At 37.7% G+C, this 14,502-nt stretch overlaps 1 protein-coding gene across 1 annotated transcript in view; it reads right to left on the bottom strand.

Moving 5' to 3' along the window:
- Nucleotides 1-14,502, bottom strand: part of LOC120634246 (DNA-directed RNA polymerase I subunit RPA2) — a 30,690-nt gene that overhangs the window by 1,745 nt on the left and 14,443 nt on the right. The window contains exons 10-18 of the mRNA XM_039904723.1: nucleotides 13,842-13,902; nucleotides 12,771-12,970; nucleotides 10,033-10,186; nucleotides 8,890-8,980; nucleotides 7,359-7,554; nucleotides 5,690-5,904; nucleotides 4,000-4,138; nucleotides 2,632-2,838; nucleotides 1,706-1,909 (exon numbers count right to left, since the gene is read on the bottom strand). Coding sequence (XP_039760657.1) covers nucleotides 1,706-1,909; nucleotides 2,632-2,838; nucleotides 4,000-4,138; nucleotides 5,690-5,904; nucleotides 7,359-7,554; nucleotides 8,890-8,980; nucleotides 10,033-10,186; nucleotides 12,771-12,970; nucleotides 13,842-13,902 — 1,467 coding nt within the window. The remainder of the gene's footprint in view (nucleotides 1-1,705; nucleotides 1,910-2,631; nucleotides 2,839-3,999; nucleotides 4,139-5,689; nucleotides 5,905-7,358; nucleotides 7,555-8,889; nucleotides 8,981-10,032; nucleotides 10,187-12,770; nucleotides 12,971-13,841; nucleotides 13,903-14,502) is intronic.

Below are 14,502 nucleotides of genomic sequence, written 5' to 3'. Positions count from 1 at the left end.
AATAGATTATATTGTTCTGTTATAAAAAAAGATTATATATAAATATATTGCGAGGCTACTGTAAGAATACCTATTTCTTTTAATTAGGTACGAAGGGATTCGCGTCAACTAAGTTTAGATATCGATCGCACAGCTCTTTTCTGTAGTATAAATATAGTTTCTATATCAGCTCACCACTGTTCACTGCTGGACATAAGTGTTTTGTGGGGAGTTCGAAATTCCACGGTTTTCTTTTGATACCGGTACATACTGGTAATGGTTTGATATGAAGACCGTTAGAAAACCGCAATATAATAGGAAAGTAGCAATTGCAAAAAAATTATACTTAAATTTACATACTAAAGTACATACGTCACATATAGTACGTTTGTATATATGTATGGAATATATTTTATATTTTTGTACATATCTTTAATATGTTATGTTTAATGTTTATTTAGTTAAAAATCCTAATATTTCACTAATGTTTGTTGTACCACCTACTAATTTCGTATAGCATTTTCTTGTATGCCTTTGGTTGCCTGGACGAGATCGCTATTTAGCGATAAGGCCGCCAAATTTTACGTAAACTTATTGTGCTGTTGTATTTGTATCTTTGTAAATTTTCTCTGCGGTGTACAATAAAAGGGTATTCATTCATCCATTCATTCATAAGTCTTTAGTCATATGGAATTTTACTTTGGGGTAATGCTGCTGATATTAGCACTATTTTCGGGCTGTTTGATCTACTAAATGGGTCCGAGAGTGTCATTGAGAGATAAATTCAAGATTTTAAAATAATGACAGTGTATAGTCATAAAATTACAGTACAAAGTACATACGTCTTTAGTGTGTAAATTTAAGCATTATTCTTTTGCAATTGCGATTTCCCTTCTCTCATGTATATTACTATAGTTTACGTAACCTGGAAGAGATCACTATCAGTGAGTGATAAGGTCGCCTTTTGCCTCTAATAATTTTTGTGTATATTCTTAATCTATCCCATACTATGCAATCATCATCATATCTACCCAATATCGGCCCACGGGTCTCCTCCAGAGAAGGGGTTAAGGCCGTAGTACAACACGCTGGCCCAGTGCGGATTGGTGGACTTCACATACCTTTGAGAACATTATGGAGAACTAATGTACCTCAGGATGTTTTCCGTCACCGTTGATGCAAGTGATATTTTAATTGCTTAAAACGCCCATATAACTTAGAACAATTAGAGGTGCGTGCCGGGATTCGAACTCGCTCCCCCGAAAGTGAAATCGAAGTCCCACTGCGCTATCACCGCTTCGGTTATTACGCAATAAAGATGTTTAAATAAATCAAAACACTGTCTCCGGACAAGCTTTGTCAGAAGTAGCTGTACTACTCGCATAGTGTACCTATAACTCACACACTCATCCAAGCACATACATTTGCACACTTATACACACACGCACACACTTACACACACGCACACCCACTCACAGTCATCCATGCTTTTGTGAATATCGTAACTGATTGTTTTTTATATTTTGTACTTGCACCTATTAGTTAATTGCCACAGTTTAGATCTGTAATCTAGATTCGGCCTTACTTTAGTAATAAGATAGCCAAAATAATTTGTAGCACTGTTGGATTACTAATAAATAAATAAATATATGAATGAATGAATGATTGAATGAACGAATGAATTTATGAATGTATGAATAAATAACACAATGGTGTGCGGTCTAACCTGCCACTTGTCAGACACCATATGCCTGAGCCGCTGGTAATGAACCAGCCCGAAGAAGATGTCAGCAGTCATCTCCCGGCCGTCCACTCCGCTGTACATCCGCTCCGTGCCGTAGTAGTTGTAGCCGCCCGCCTCGAGCAAGCGCCCGAAGTAGTTGATAGCCGTGTCCTTCTCGTTGAAGCGGAACGGAGTTGCGTCGTGGACCTGCGAGTAAAGAAATATAAAGAGTTAATTTCATATTTAGCATTACAACAACGCGCGATAAATTTGATCATCAGAAGTGGGATTCAAAAAAAATACCAAGAACTTGGTAGAGCAGGGCTTCCAAACCTGGGCGCCTTGGTAAGTACAGGGGTGCGCCGAAAAAAAATCAATAAATATTTTTTAATAGTCTTTTTCCCGCGGCTTGTACCCACAAAAAATGCGCTTGCAAAAATTCTCCAATTGGCCGCACAGGCTACGTGTACGAGGTGTATTGAAATATTGATAACAAATACTGTCCGCTTAAAATATTGACACAATTTTGTATGCGCGGTATGCCTTACGTGAAATAGATATTACCATCAGAAGTGGGATTAAATAAAATGGATCACAAACTTTTTAGAGAAATTATGATGGTCACTGTACTTACGTGAGGATACGAGCGCGCGGCTTTTTCCGCCATCATCTCGATCATTATATCGATTGTCAAGCGTGATATAGATACTATCATCAAAAGTGGGATTAAATAAAGTGGATCACCAACTTTCTAGAGCAATTATGAGGTTCACTGTACTTACGTGAGGATACAAGCGCGCGGCTTTGCCCGCCATAATCTCGATCATTATCCGGATTGTCAAACATGATATATATACTATCTTCCGAAGTGGGATTAAATAAATGTTACCAAGAACTTTCTAGAGTAATAATAGGGCTAATGTACTTACGTGCCCATGCAAGCACGCGGCTTTGCCCGCCATCAGCTCGATCATCATGGCGATTGTCATACGCGAGGGGAAGCCGTGCGGGTTGAACAATATGTCCGGGATGAGCCCGGACTCCGTGAACGGCAAGTCCTCGGCCGGCCATTTTTGTGAACAGATGCCTTTCTGTCCGGCGCGGGAGGCGAACTTGTCACCCACCGTTGGGTTACGCTGTTAGGAAATTATAGAAGAAACCGGTGAACATCATATAAAATAATACATACTGTAGGTCCATAAATCCAATCTTTTTTTAATCCACTACTAGTGGACCCTTGATTGCAATCTAACCTGGTGGAAAGTGATGCGGTCAAAATTAGTCTTAGGTGCGTTTATATATATTCCGGAGCTATGTGCGTTTGTAATTAAAGCGCACCGACCGTCCGCACTTGGCCAGCGTGGTTCACTACCTTCTCATTTTGAGAGGTGACCCGTGCCCTGTAAGGCTAGCATGCACGCCATGAGATTTTTATTTATTTATTTATTTATACTCTTTATTTGTACACCACTCAAACAAAGAAACAAGACAAAAAAAGAACAAACACATGAAGAATGAAGCAGGATATAAAAGGCGGCCTTATCGCTAAGTAGCGATCTCTGCCAGGCAACCTTAGGATTAGGAAAACTAAAAAGAAAACAAATAGGTGGGGTACACTATTTAGTACATACATACAAATATCTACATACTAATACATAAACCAGACTACACAAATAAAAAAAAATTAAAAATACTATTGATAAATATTAAAAAATAAATATACTAATACATATCCTAATATACCATAAATACTTAAATATGAGTTTGAGTAGATAAATAAATAATAATAGTCGTCTTTACTGAGCGAGATAATGAGCCTTAACAGCATTTTTAAATATGCCCAATGACTTCGACTGTCTTATGATCAATGGGAGTGCATTCCACAATTCAGTAGCTTTGACAGTGAACGAATGCTTATAAAACTTAGTTTTTTTTGTGAACGGCATGCTCAAAGTCAGCGCACGACTAGATCTAAGTTCAGACTGCACTCCAAGAAATTTAAACTTCTCATTAAGATAAGAAGGAGTCTTAGGATTAAATAACACACAGTACAGAAGTGAAAGTACATGAAGACCCCGGCGACGGCGGATAGGGAGCCACTTAAGCTTCTGACGAAATTCAGATACATGGTCATATTTGCGTAATCCAAATATGAACCGAGATGATATGATATATGAGATTATTATCTCTACCCGTTACTCGCATTTTTCTCTAGAGATTGACGACATAATAGGTAGACATAACCCACCCGTGACGCTCATCCTAGCCCCACTGGCCTGTAATGTGTTTTAACTCACCTGTATCCGCACCATGACGCAAGCTTTCCTTGGAGTTTTGGGCGAGAAGTCTCCGCACAGGCGCACGCTGTCGACAAAAACTTCTTCCTTGCCGTGGTACTTCGATACTACGAACTGACTCTTTTCGCCATCAAAGAAACTTTAAAAAAAAAAAACGAATCACATAAAAAATTCCAGCGTATCTGTTGAGTTTGGTAAATAAATAAATAAATAATAATAAATAAATATACTACGACAATACTCACATCGCCATCTAGCCCCAAAGTAAGCGTAGCTTGTGATATGGGTACTGAGATAGCTGATGAATATTTTTTTATGAATATAATACACATAAGTACTTGTAATATACAGATAAGATGATAATAATAAATGAATTGACTATTTGTATTGTCGTAATACGCACATCGCCATCAGTGGCGTGCACTGGGTTTTTTGACCAGGGTATGCGTAAAGCAGGAGCTTGGCATAAAATGTTAAAACTCCCCTCCAATAAGAGTTATATTAAAAAAATATGGGTATGCAGTGCTTTTGCGCATGTATGAAGTGCACGCCACCGCTCGCCATCCAGCCCCAAAGTAAACCTCATCATCATCACTTCAACCGATTGAAGTCCACAGCTGGACATAGGTCTATTGTAGGGAGTCCAAAATCCACGGTCCTGGGCCGCTTGTTTCCAGCGGCTCCCAGCGACCTCGTCTGATGTCGTCGGTCCAACTCGTTGGGGGCCGACCAATAAAAAAAAAGGGGATATAAACAGTCGACTTATAAGAAATGGTCATAAATTAGCGACATCTGCATATCGTCTGCGAAAGGTACAGAAGTCATTTGTGGGATTGAGCTTTATAATATGATTCCTAAGGTAATTTTGGACCTACCAATGCATAAGTTTAAAGAATGTGTTAAAACCAATTTATTACAGCGAGGTTTATTATACAATTGATGAATTTCTCAATGACAAGGTTGCTTGGAAGCATCCGGCTCCGCTTTCATCTCTCGCAAGATAGAAAAATGAATGTTAAAATGTAAATTGTTGATGTTGGAAAAGAGCAACTGCTGAGTTTCTTCCCGGCTTCTTCTCGGTAGAATCTGCCTTCCGAACCGGTGGTAGAGTCTCTACCCTGTTGGTAGTCCCAGACTTGACGTTTCAAAAGTGCTTATATTAGGCCTACTTGGAAGAAATGAATTTTGAATTTTGATTTTTTTTGAATTTTTATTAAAACTCATCACTGTGCAATGCAGGTCGTGAAAGCCTGCAATTTCATAAAACTTTTTACACAAAAGTTGAAGAAATGGTTGCAAGGTAAAAATTTCTACTCCGTAGATGATTTTTTGCCAATATGACAAAAAACAACTGTGGCAACAACATTTGACATTGAACACGAATTTTCAATTAATGTTTCTGATTTTTATATATATATATATATATATATATATATATATATATATATATATATTATAGATATATATAATATATATATGCATATATTTTACTCTATTATCAATTGTATTATTGCATGTTTTTAAATGTGATGATTCTGTGTTAATTGCAACCAATGGCTTGTAATATTTGTAACACGCCATCTAATGGCGATACACTGTGACTTCGCAATTGATATTGAAATTACATCAATACTATGTAAACGTGTTTATTTTGCAAATAAAGATCTATCTATCTATCGTACGTACTTACCAATAAAATGGATCTTCCGGCTGAACCTTCGCTCCGACGGCCGGCAGTCCGTCATCGTCGATGAACGGAGCCAGCTCCGGTTTGCTGGGGTCGCGGCAGAAGTATGACGACGCGTGCTTGAGCTCCAGAAAGTTCGATTTGTACACCGTGCCCGCGGCGAAACCGCGTTCGTACGCCGATTTGTTGATTATCATTGCGTCTTCCATGTCGTAGCCCTGAGTGCGAATATGTGATGATAGTTTATTATGCAACAAGTATTTTTTATTTATTTGTTTAACTCTTTTTTTGTACACCACTATGAATCAATCAATCAATCAAAAATACTTTATTGCACACAAGAAAAAATAAATAAATGAGAACAAAGGTACAAGTCAATTAAATTTGTGTAACAAAGGCGGCCTTATCACTTATAGTGATTTCTTCCAGGCAACCATTGGATGACATGAGGAATTGGCTCGCATATGAATCTTTATAGTGGTGCGCAAAACTCTAAGAATATACATACATATTAATAATTACAAAAATAGTACATACATAAAATAAAATACTACAATATTTTATGTATGTAAAATATGGTAAAATAAATAATACTAAAACTATATATAATAATGTTAACGGTACAGAAAGTAAATGAAGAATGAATGAAGTAAAGAAAACAAATAAAAACAATAGAAATACAAAGACAGAAGTAGAATACAAAAGGCGGCCTTATCGCTTAGTAGCGATCTCTGCCAGGTAACCTTTGGATTAGGACAAGATGAGCGAGAGCGGACAGGTGGTGTAAAATTATTATAAACCTACATTCAAATAGCTAAATACACAAACAAAATTGCACGAATAAGAAAAGTATAATAAATAAATATAAAATAATGAACTAATATATACTCAACTATACTTAAGAACATATATATAATAAAAATAAACATAAACAAGGTACTAAAAGACGTCAACAAACGTACGAAAGTACGGTAACATCGCATTTTAAAGGCGAGGCGTTTTAGGCGCGCGAGCTATAAACGAGCGCGATGAGGAAGCCCAGAGTGTCAGTAATAATAAATAACAAATTAATATACTACGAATCAAACAGTTTACAAATCGCTATCTAGCCCCAAAGTAAGCGTAGCTTGTGTTATGGGTACTAAGCATAACACCCAGACAGACAGACAACAGATATACAGATAAACAGTCATGTTCATCACACAAACATTTAACAATTGGAGGAATCGAACCCTTGGTCTAGGACTCAGAAAGCAGAGTCGCCGCCCACTGCGCCAGTCGGCCGTAAAGTTATGTGCCATACGACACACTACGATATACATGACACTTAAAAGAAAAATATATGTGAAACTTTTAAATAGGTTCTCAGGAAATAACTGACCCTATTTTTCTGTCCACGGTATGAAAGTTTCGTACGCCGCTCTATAGAATACTTTATGTAGATTTGTTATTATTATTTTTATTAAAATTAAGAAAAAACAGACTTTAAATGACAGTTGCGAAGAAACGTTTTGTAAGCAATCCGAATCCGGCATCGGAACTAAGGGCGCCAAAATTCCTCACAAACTTTGAATTCCAAATGTGTTTTTTCAATACTTTGAAATGACAATGTGTGATGGTGATAACAAAAAAAAAACACCCGACTTTTGTTGTGGGCTTCTTCTTATCTTACCGTATAAGATATTACAGCCAATATAGCATTGGTGCCGGCGGGATAGTCGTCCAACCAGAGGTTGTCGTGCTGCAGAGGTCTGAACAAGGGGGTTGCCCCGGTCTGCAGCCGGTATAACTTGGTCTCCGCGTTCGTTGCCCAGGTATGGATCGGCGTGCCCATCGTTTGCTTGCCCATTTGACACTGGTACATGTTACTGTGGACAAAGCTTATGTAACTATATGTTTTCCCGCACCACCTTTAACTTTTCGCGTTTAAAGCAATTAAAATATTACTTGATTTAACGGTGACGGAAAACGGAACACGCAAAAGGAAATAAATAATAAATACTACGACAATACACACATCGCCATCTAGCCCCAAAGTAAGCGTAGCTTGTGTTATGGGTACTAAGATAACTGATGTATATTTTTATGAATAATATACATAAATATTTACAATATACATATAAACACCCAGACACTGAAAAACGTTCATGTTCATCAGACAAACGCTTTCCAGTTTTGGGAATCGAACCCACAGCCTTGAACTCAGAAAGCAGGGTCACTGCCCACTGCGTCAATCGGCCGTCAAAAAAATACTTAAATGTGAGGAAGGTGGTGCAAGAAATGAAATATAAACGTAACACACAAAAATTTAAATGTATACTAGCGGACAGCGCCATCTGTCGGGCCAATTTGTGAATCTAAACCATCCAGGGTGCCACCCAAACGTATACCAAAAAATTCATTCAAATTGGTCCAGCCGTCTAGGAGGAGTTCGGTGACATACACACGCACACAAGAAATATATATATAAAGATAAAAGCGCCAAAGGGCCTTCTTCTAAACTAATTTCTGAACTAATTGTAAATTAACAACTCTTCTTTTAAAATAACAACACAAGTCACTACAAACACAAAATTATTATATTCCTCTAGTATAATACATACATCACAATAATAATTATTCCAATCTATATTACTAATTATTAGTGTTTCAATAAAGACTATCATAAAGTAATTTGTTTAAGTTAACAAACAGCGATTCGTTGCAAAAACGGCGCGCTGGTTCTTCCCGCCTCTCGAGAAAACCAAGATGGCGATCCTTTTCCCCGCTACCATAAACGCGACGCTCCGCTAGAGTGACTTTGACAGGCCGTATTCACTCTAAACTTGGACGCAACTTCATATATATTATATATACTTATGTTTATTTATTTACACGTTCGTTTGTCAATGTTTCTTAATTCCGTCTTCTTCAAAACTCCGAGGCGATCCTTTGAGCTAGTAATGCGTTGCCAATGACGATGATTATTTGCAAATAGTAGTTTATAAACTACACTTATCGTGGAGACCAAATTAGTAGATGAAGACCAAAGACTCTCTTTTGGTCTTCCCCTACTACTTTGGTCTCATATGTGGATTGTCTGAAAGAGGAAATGCATGGAGGAGTGGAAAAATGACTGCGAATAGAAGTTAAAGGCAAAGAGATCGTGTGCGGATTCAATTTAGCGAGAGACAAGTGGAAAACGAAGAAGACAGAACACTTACCGTGGAGACTGGTTGCAGTCCGGCATCGGAACTAATTGCGCCAAATTGCTCATAAACGCAGACTTTGAGAGTTCCAAATGTGAAGTTTTTCCTGAAAAGAAAAACACATTTGAAGACAAATATAACAGATTCAATCGGTTGTTTCTGCCTACGCAACAAAATCTCAACAACAGACCTACAAGATATTAAAAATAGCACTCACACAAAAGCATAGACACGATACGCACGTCAATTATAAGTGCACATACCATAGACAAAGCGTCATGTAAACTTAATTTTTGACAAAAATTCAAAGAAACGATAATTGTTCGGTGAGTTTTTATCCTAAAAGCTGTGGGTGAGTCATGGAAATTATCGATAATAATTAATATACTACGACAATACACACATCGCCATCTAGCCCAAAAGTAAGCGTAGCTTGTGTTAGTGGTACTAAGATGACTGATGAATATTTTTATGAATAATATACATAAATACTTATAATATTTACATAAATACATATAAACATTATTTATTATTAATATACATCAATACATATAAACACCCAGACACTGAAAAACATTCATGTTCATCACATTTCCCAGTTGTGGGAATCGAACCCACGGGGCCTTGGGCTCAGGAAGCAGGGTCGCTGCCCACAGCGCCAATCGGGCGTCAAATCGAAGCCAGGTATCTTTTTGGATAACTCGTTGTATTTCGCACATATACGTATAATAGGCATTTGTTTTCCGAGATGGAATTTAGTAAACGGGATATGAAATTTTATTCGTGGATTTGCAACTTTCGGTGTACGAGTCATCTATCGTACCACAGATATCGCAGTTAGAATTAGCTTTCTCCATTAGAAATGCGAACTTATTACAATCTATTTATACAGGTATTATAACCTACTACTATATATTTTCTAATTAATCTAACATTACCAAACCAAGTAGTTTTTGATGCTTAAGAAAATGAGGAAAATGGAAAAGTTTATAATCTTCCGTGCGTGTGAAAATGTCTGCGCGTGTGTCTGAATTGGGATTCTGTATCTTGTTAATTCTGTGATTGTACATTGTATAGATTGTGTGTGTGTGTGTGATACACTCTGTAACCCCGGCCGGTATTGAGTTGATGATGATAAATCTGTTGAATATTGGTTACCTTGAATAATTTCAGAGTTAGTGACAGCGATGTCCAGATAAACTTGCTCCATGGTGCCTATGAGCTCCAGTATTCCGGTGGACAGGTTGATGACTGGTCGCATCATCCGCGCTTCAGATGTGAAGAGAAACACACCAGCGTATTGGGCACATATCTGTTGAAAAATGTGGCAGGGTTATATTTTTGAAGCGAAAACTTCGTTGTGAACTTTTTGGATTTACAATAAACATAGAACTCGCGTCATCGTCACCGAACACTTCCCATGAGCTGTACAACGTGTGACCGAATTACGAAGTAATGTCGAAGGATGCATAAGTTAATAATGTTAGTAAGTAAATACTGCAAATAAGTAAATAATGCTCTTAAGTATATAATGTACGTAAGTAAATAAACAAGTATGTAATGTAAGTAAAATTATAAGTTAATAATCTTAGTAAGTAAATAATTTATGTAACTTAATAATGGACTTAAGTAAATAAATAAGTTTATAATATTTTAAGTTATTAATATATGTAAAAAAGAAGCATATTTATTACTCCATACCAACGAATTCAAAACATTCGCAGTGTTTACTTATGGCAACCCTATTGAAGATAAAAGACCGACACGAGCATAGCACCTACGCTACGCGACGTGTACTTAATAAAGTGACAGTTTCACGGATAAGTCTCAGAGGAAGTACATAATGTATTACATAATTTGGACATTATATAATGTATTCGGGGGGTCGCTTTCGAATCCCCGGCATGCACCTTTTACTTTTCTAAGTTATAAGGAAACCTGAATGCCGCTTTCGCTTCGAAAACGAATAGCGCTTACGAATAACGCATAGCGCATAACGCTTAGCGCATAACGCACAGCCCATAACCAGTGGCGTGCATAGCCCTTGGACCCAGGGTATGCACAAGGTGTTCAGCACAAACATAAAGTAAAATTAAAATTTAGATTTTAGGAATGTATGTCGTTTTATAATCAAATTACTTTACGAAAGTTATATTTTTGATTGATTTAATACTATCGTCTATCTACTGATTTACGTCACAAAATTATGACACACCATTCGGCAGCATTTTCTAAGCACACTGATGATGATAATATTTTTCCAACATATCATGTTTTTAGCGTCTTTATGAAAATGATTAAGATCACAATATCTTTTATCATTCCACACTTTACGTATATTGGACAATAAAACAAAAGGAAAGCAAAATAATAGATTGGTATGTACAAAGCCGCTTAGCCAAGAAAAGTTTTCGTAATATTTATTATTAAACATACGTGTTACTTTATCACCTTTTTTTGGGATATTTGTAACATTGGTATCCTTTGCAAATGATTTCTAATTTTACGATATAGGGATAGAAATTAAAGTTTTCTCTAAGTACTTTTTCCAGGCACACTGAACCCAAACAAAGACCGCACGAATATGCTTTCATTATAAAATGAATGAATAAACTATAAATTAACCTTAACACATTAAACTATCACTACTCAAACTTTTACTAAAGGTTAAAGTTACTGAATTTATGCACTTGAACCGTTTATTTATCACCAACGCCATACAGCATTGTTCGAAGGTAAACAATAATGGCGATTGAATATGCTATTGCAATCGAAATTAGTCAAAATAGTCTTTAATTTTTTGTAAGTATGTGTACGAACGCTATTTTATTTTGATATGTAAACAATAAATAGAAACCATATTTATTGTTAACTCTCTCACTTTCCAATGATTCCTGGAAAACCTAAATTATTCATTTTTCAAAATTTAGACAGCGTTTGGTTTCATAGATTATTTTCAAAACGAAAGACTAACTCGATAATATTAGTTCCTTAATTTTCTTAAAAGACACTAAAAGGTATTTACATTTGTGAATAATGTTTTTAATTCTAAAAAAAGAATAATGACCGTTAACAACAATAACAAACCAAGCAAATCATTTTATTCATAAAAAAATCAAACACGTAATCGATTATCCACTTCCGTAAGCAGTGCTTATAGACACCCATACATAGAGAATTTATGAATGAAACTGTTCTTGTGTGAACCGATGCTAATCTTGTAAGTACAAGCGCACGATTATAACATTACACGACACACACTACTAACTTGCACGCACACATCTAGCAGAACGATTCTTTTTTTGGGCGTTCTTATTTTATTTGATATTTCTATGCAACAGTAGAGGGCGTCATATGTCGAGTGATTCTTAATAATGGATTTACCCTGCAATCGATAACTTGAGATTTAAATAATAATATAGGTATTTTTACGTGTTTTAAAAGGTAAATGTTTAGCGTTTACGGTTAAAAATTAAAATACGAAGTAGAAGATTTTATTTTGTACGCTATGCGCCTCGCGCGCGCTGGTTGTGCTGTCTAGCGACAATTGACCTAGAAGTTTGGCCGCTCATTACTAGATGGCGCTTTCATATATTTTTTACTTAGTGTTTTTTTAATTACAAAACTTTAATGGTCCTATCTGAAGACTCTTTAAGACCCTGAGGGTAGGGTATGCACTGCTTATTTGCATATATGCAATGCACGCCACTGCCCATAACGCACCGCGCATAACGCACAGCGCATAACGCAAAGCGCGTAACACATAGCGCGTAACGCGGTATGGTCCCGATATAAGGGGACTACAGTAATCGATGCATGATAGTACAAAGTAAAAGTCAAAAGTCAAAAATATATTTGCTTGACATGATTGAATCAGCTGAAGCTACATGACTCACCTGTTTCTTGGGTATAAGGACGATCTCAGTGGTAATGGATATGTCCTCCCCTTTGACCTTCAGCGTCCTCAGGTAGGCGGTGGACTTTGCCGCGGAGTCCTCGGGCAGGTAGCCCACTAGCCTCCCGTCGATGAACACCGGGTACTTGAACACATCGTGGGCTAGCTGGCTCTCGGCCACTGAGCTTATGGGTTCCATACCTGTACAATTTCACAGTGCTAAATGTTGTACATCATTATCGGTTGTGCTGCGGCGCGTCGGCATTTTATGCCGAAGCAACGCCAAGGGAACGTGTCGCATTGGGTGAAGAGGCGCGAAATAAGGAAGGTATGATAACCCTGCGTTTTGTCCTGAGACAGAGTTGGAGCTCTGTCCCGTGCGCTGGTCGGCGCCCCTGTGCACGCTCGCCGTCGCACTCCAGTCGTGATCTTCCACCGTGTTCAGGTAGTCTTAGCCCGTGGTGGGGGTAGCGACCCCGTTCTTGAGGTTATAGGATTTTCTTCGCATAAAAGACTTACTAGTTTCAATGCTCCGGGTCGAATGAGTGGCGGTCTGTCAAAGTGGCCTATTTATGTCAGATTCTCGGTCGAGAACCGACAAGTTGTGTTGAGGTGTGCAGTAGATAGTTTAAGTAACGAATATTAGTTGTCTATCTCTTTTCCCCTCGTGGGCACACTACATGGCGACCCTGCCAACGCGAGCTCAAGTTTCGTCGCGGTTTTGACATACCATGCCATGCCCCTCGTGGGCACACTACAGTGTGGTGACGGCAGATCAGAATACAGTTGTCATCAACACTCTTACTGCGGGTACGACACCCGAGGCGACTAAGGGAATATAACGAAAAACGGGCCGCAGCGGTTTCTGTGCTACTACTAGAATCTAGTGAGATCACCCACCCATCTGCTCAGCTTGGTAATTAAGTCCAGCCGTGGGCTGTTATAGTGACGTTCATCATTATAAAAATTACAGGCACACGAGACGTAACACCTACGCCTCAAATTGAATACGTCATATGAAATAAATAGTTTTCATTCCAAAAAATTAACTTCGACGTAAATATGCACTTACCGCATTTTTCAAGGACGAATGGTAAAGATTCTAGTTGCTTTGGTTCCGGAGGTTGAGTGACCTGAACAAATAAACAGCATTATATGTAGCACTCGCAATTACATTCCCCAGAGGTAGTCCGGAGGTTGTCTGGAAGAGATTGCTTTAGCAATAAGATATTATGAAAATTAAGCTTAATTTGTTATAGTCCGCGAAAATCAGGAGAATCTGTATTGTGTAAATTATAATTTCTTCAATCCGTATTTTCCACACCAAACAGATCCTCGGCAATGTACCCTCTACGCACGTTTCGCTCCGAAACCGGAGCATCCTCAGATGTTGACTTTACAACGAATAATTGTTACTTAACAATTATTCATTGTAAAGTCAACATCTCCTGCGGATGCTGCGATATTTGAAATTGACGGCCGATTGGCGCAGTGGACAGCGACCCTGCTTTCTGAGTCAAAGGCCGTGGGTTAGATACACAACTGGCAAATGTTTGTGTGATGAACCTGAATGTTTTTCAGTGTCTGGGTGTTTATCTATATATTATAAGTATTTATGTATATTATTCATCAGTTATCTTAGTACCCATAACACAAGCTACGCTTACTTTGGGACTAGATGGCGATGTATGTACTGTCGTAGTATATAGTACATATTGTTACTTAACAACACT

This window comes from Pararge aegeria, chromosome 23 (assembly GCF_905163445.1).
Source record: "Pararge aegeria chromosome 23, ilParAegt1.1, whole genome shotgun sequence".
Taxonomy (NCBI): domain Eukaryota; kingdom Metazoa; phylum Arthropoda; class Insecta; order Lepidoptera; family Nymphalidae; genus Pararge; species Pararge aegeria.
The sequence above is the reverse complement of the archived record's forward strand: the minus strand, read 5'-3'. Positions and strand labels throughout refer to the sequence as shown.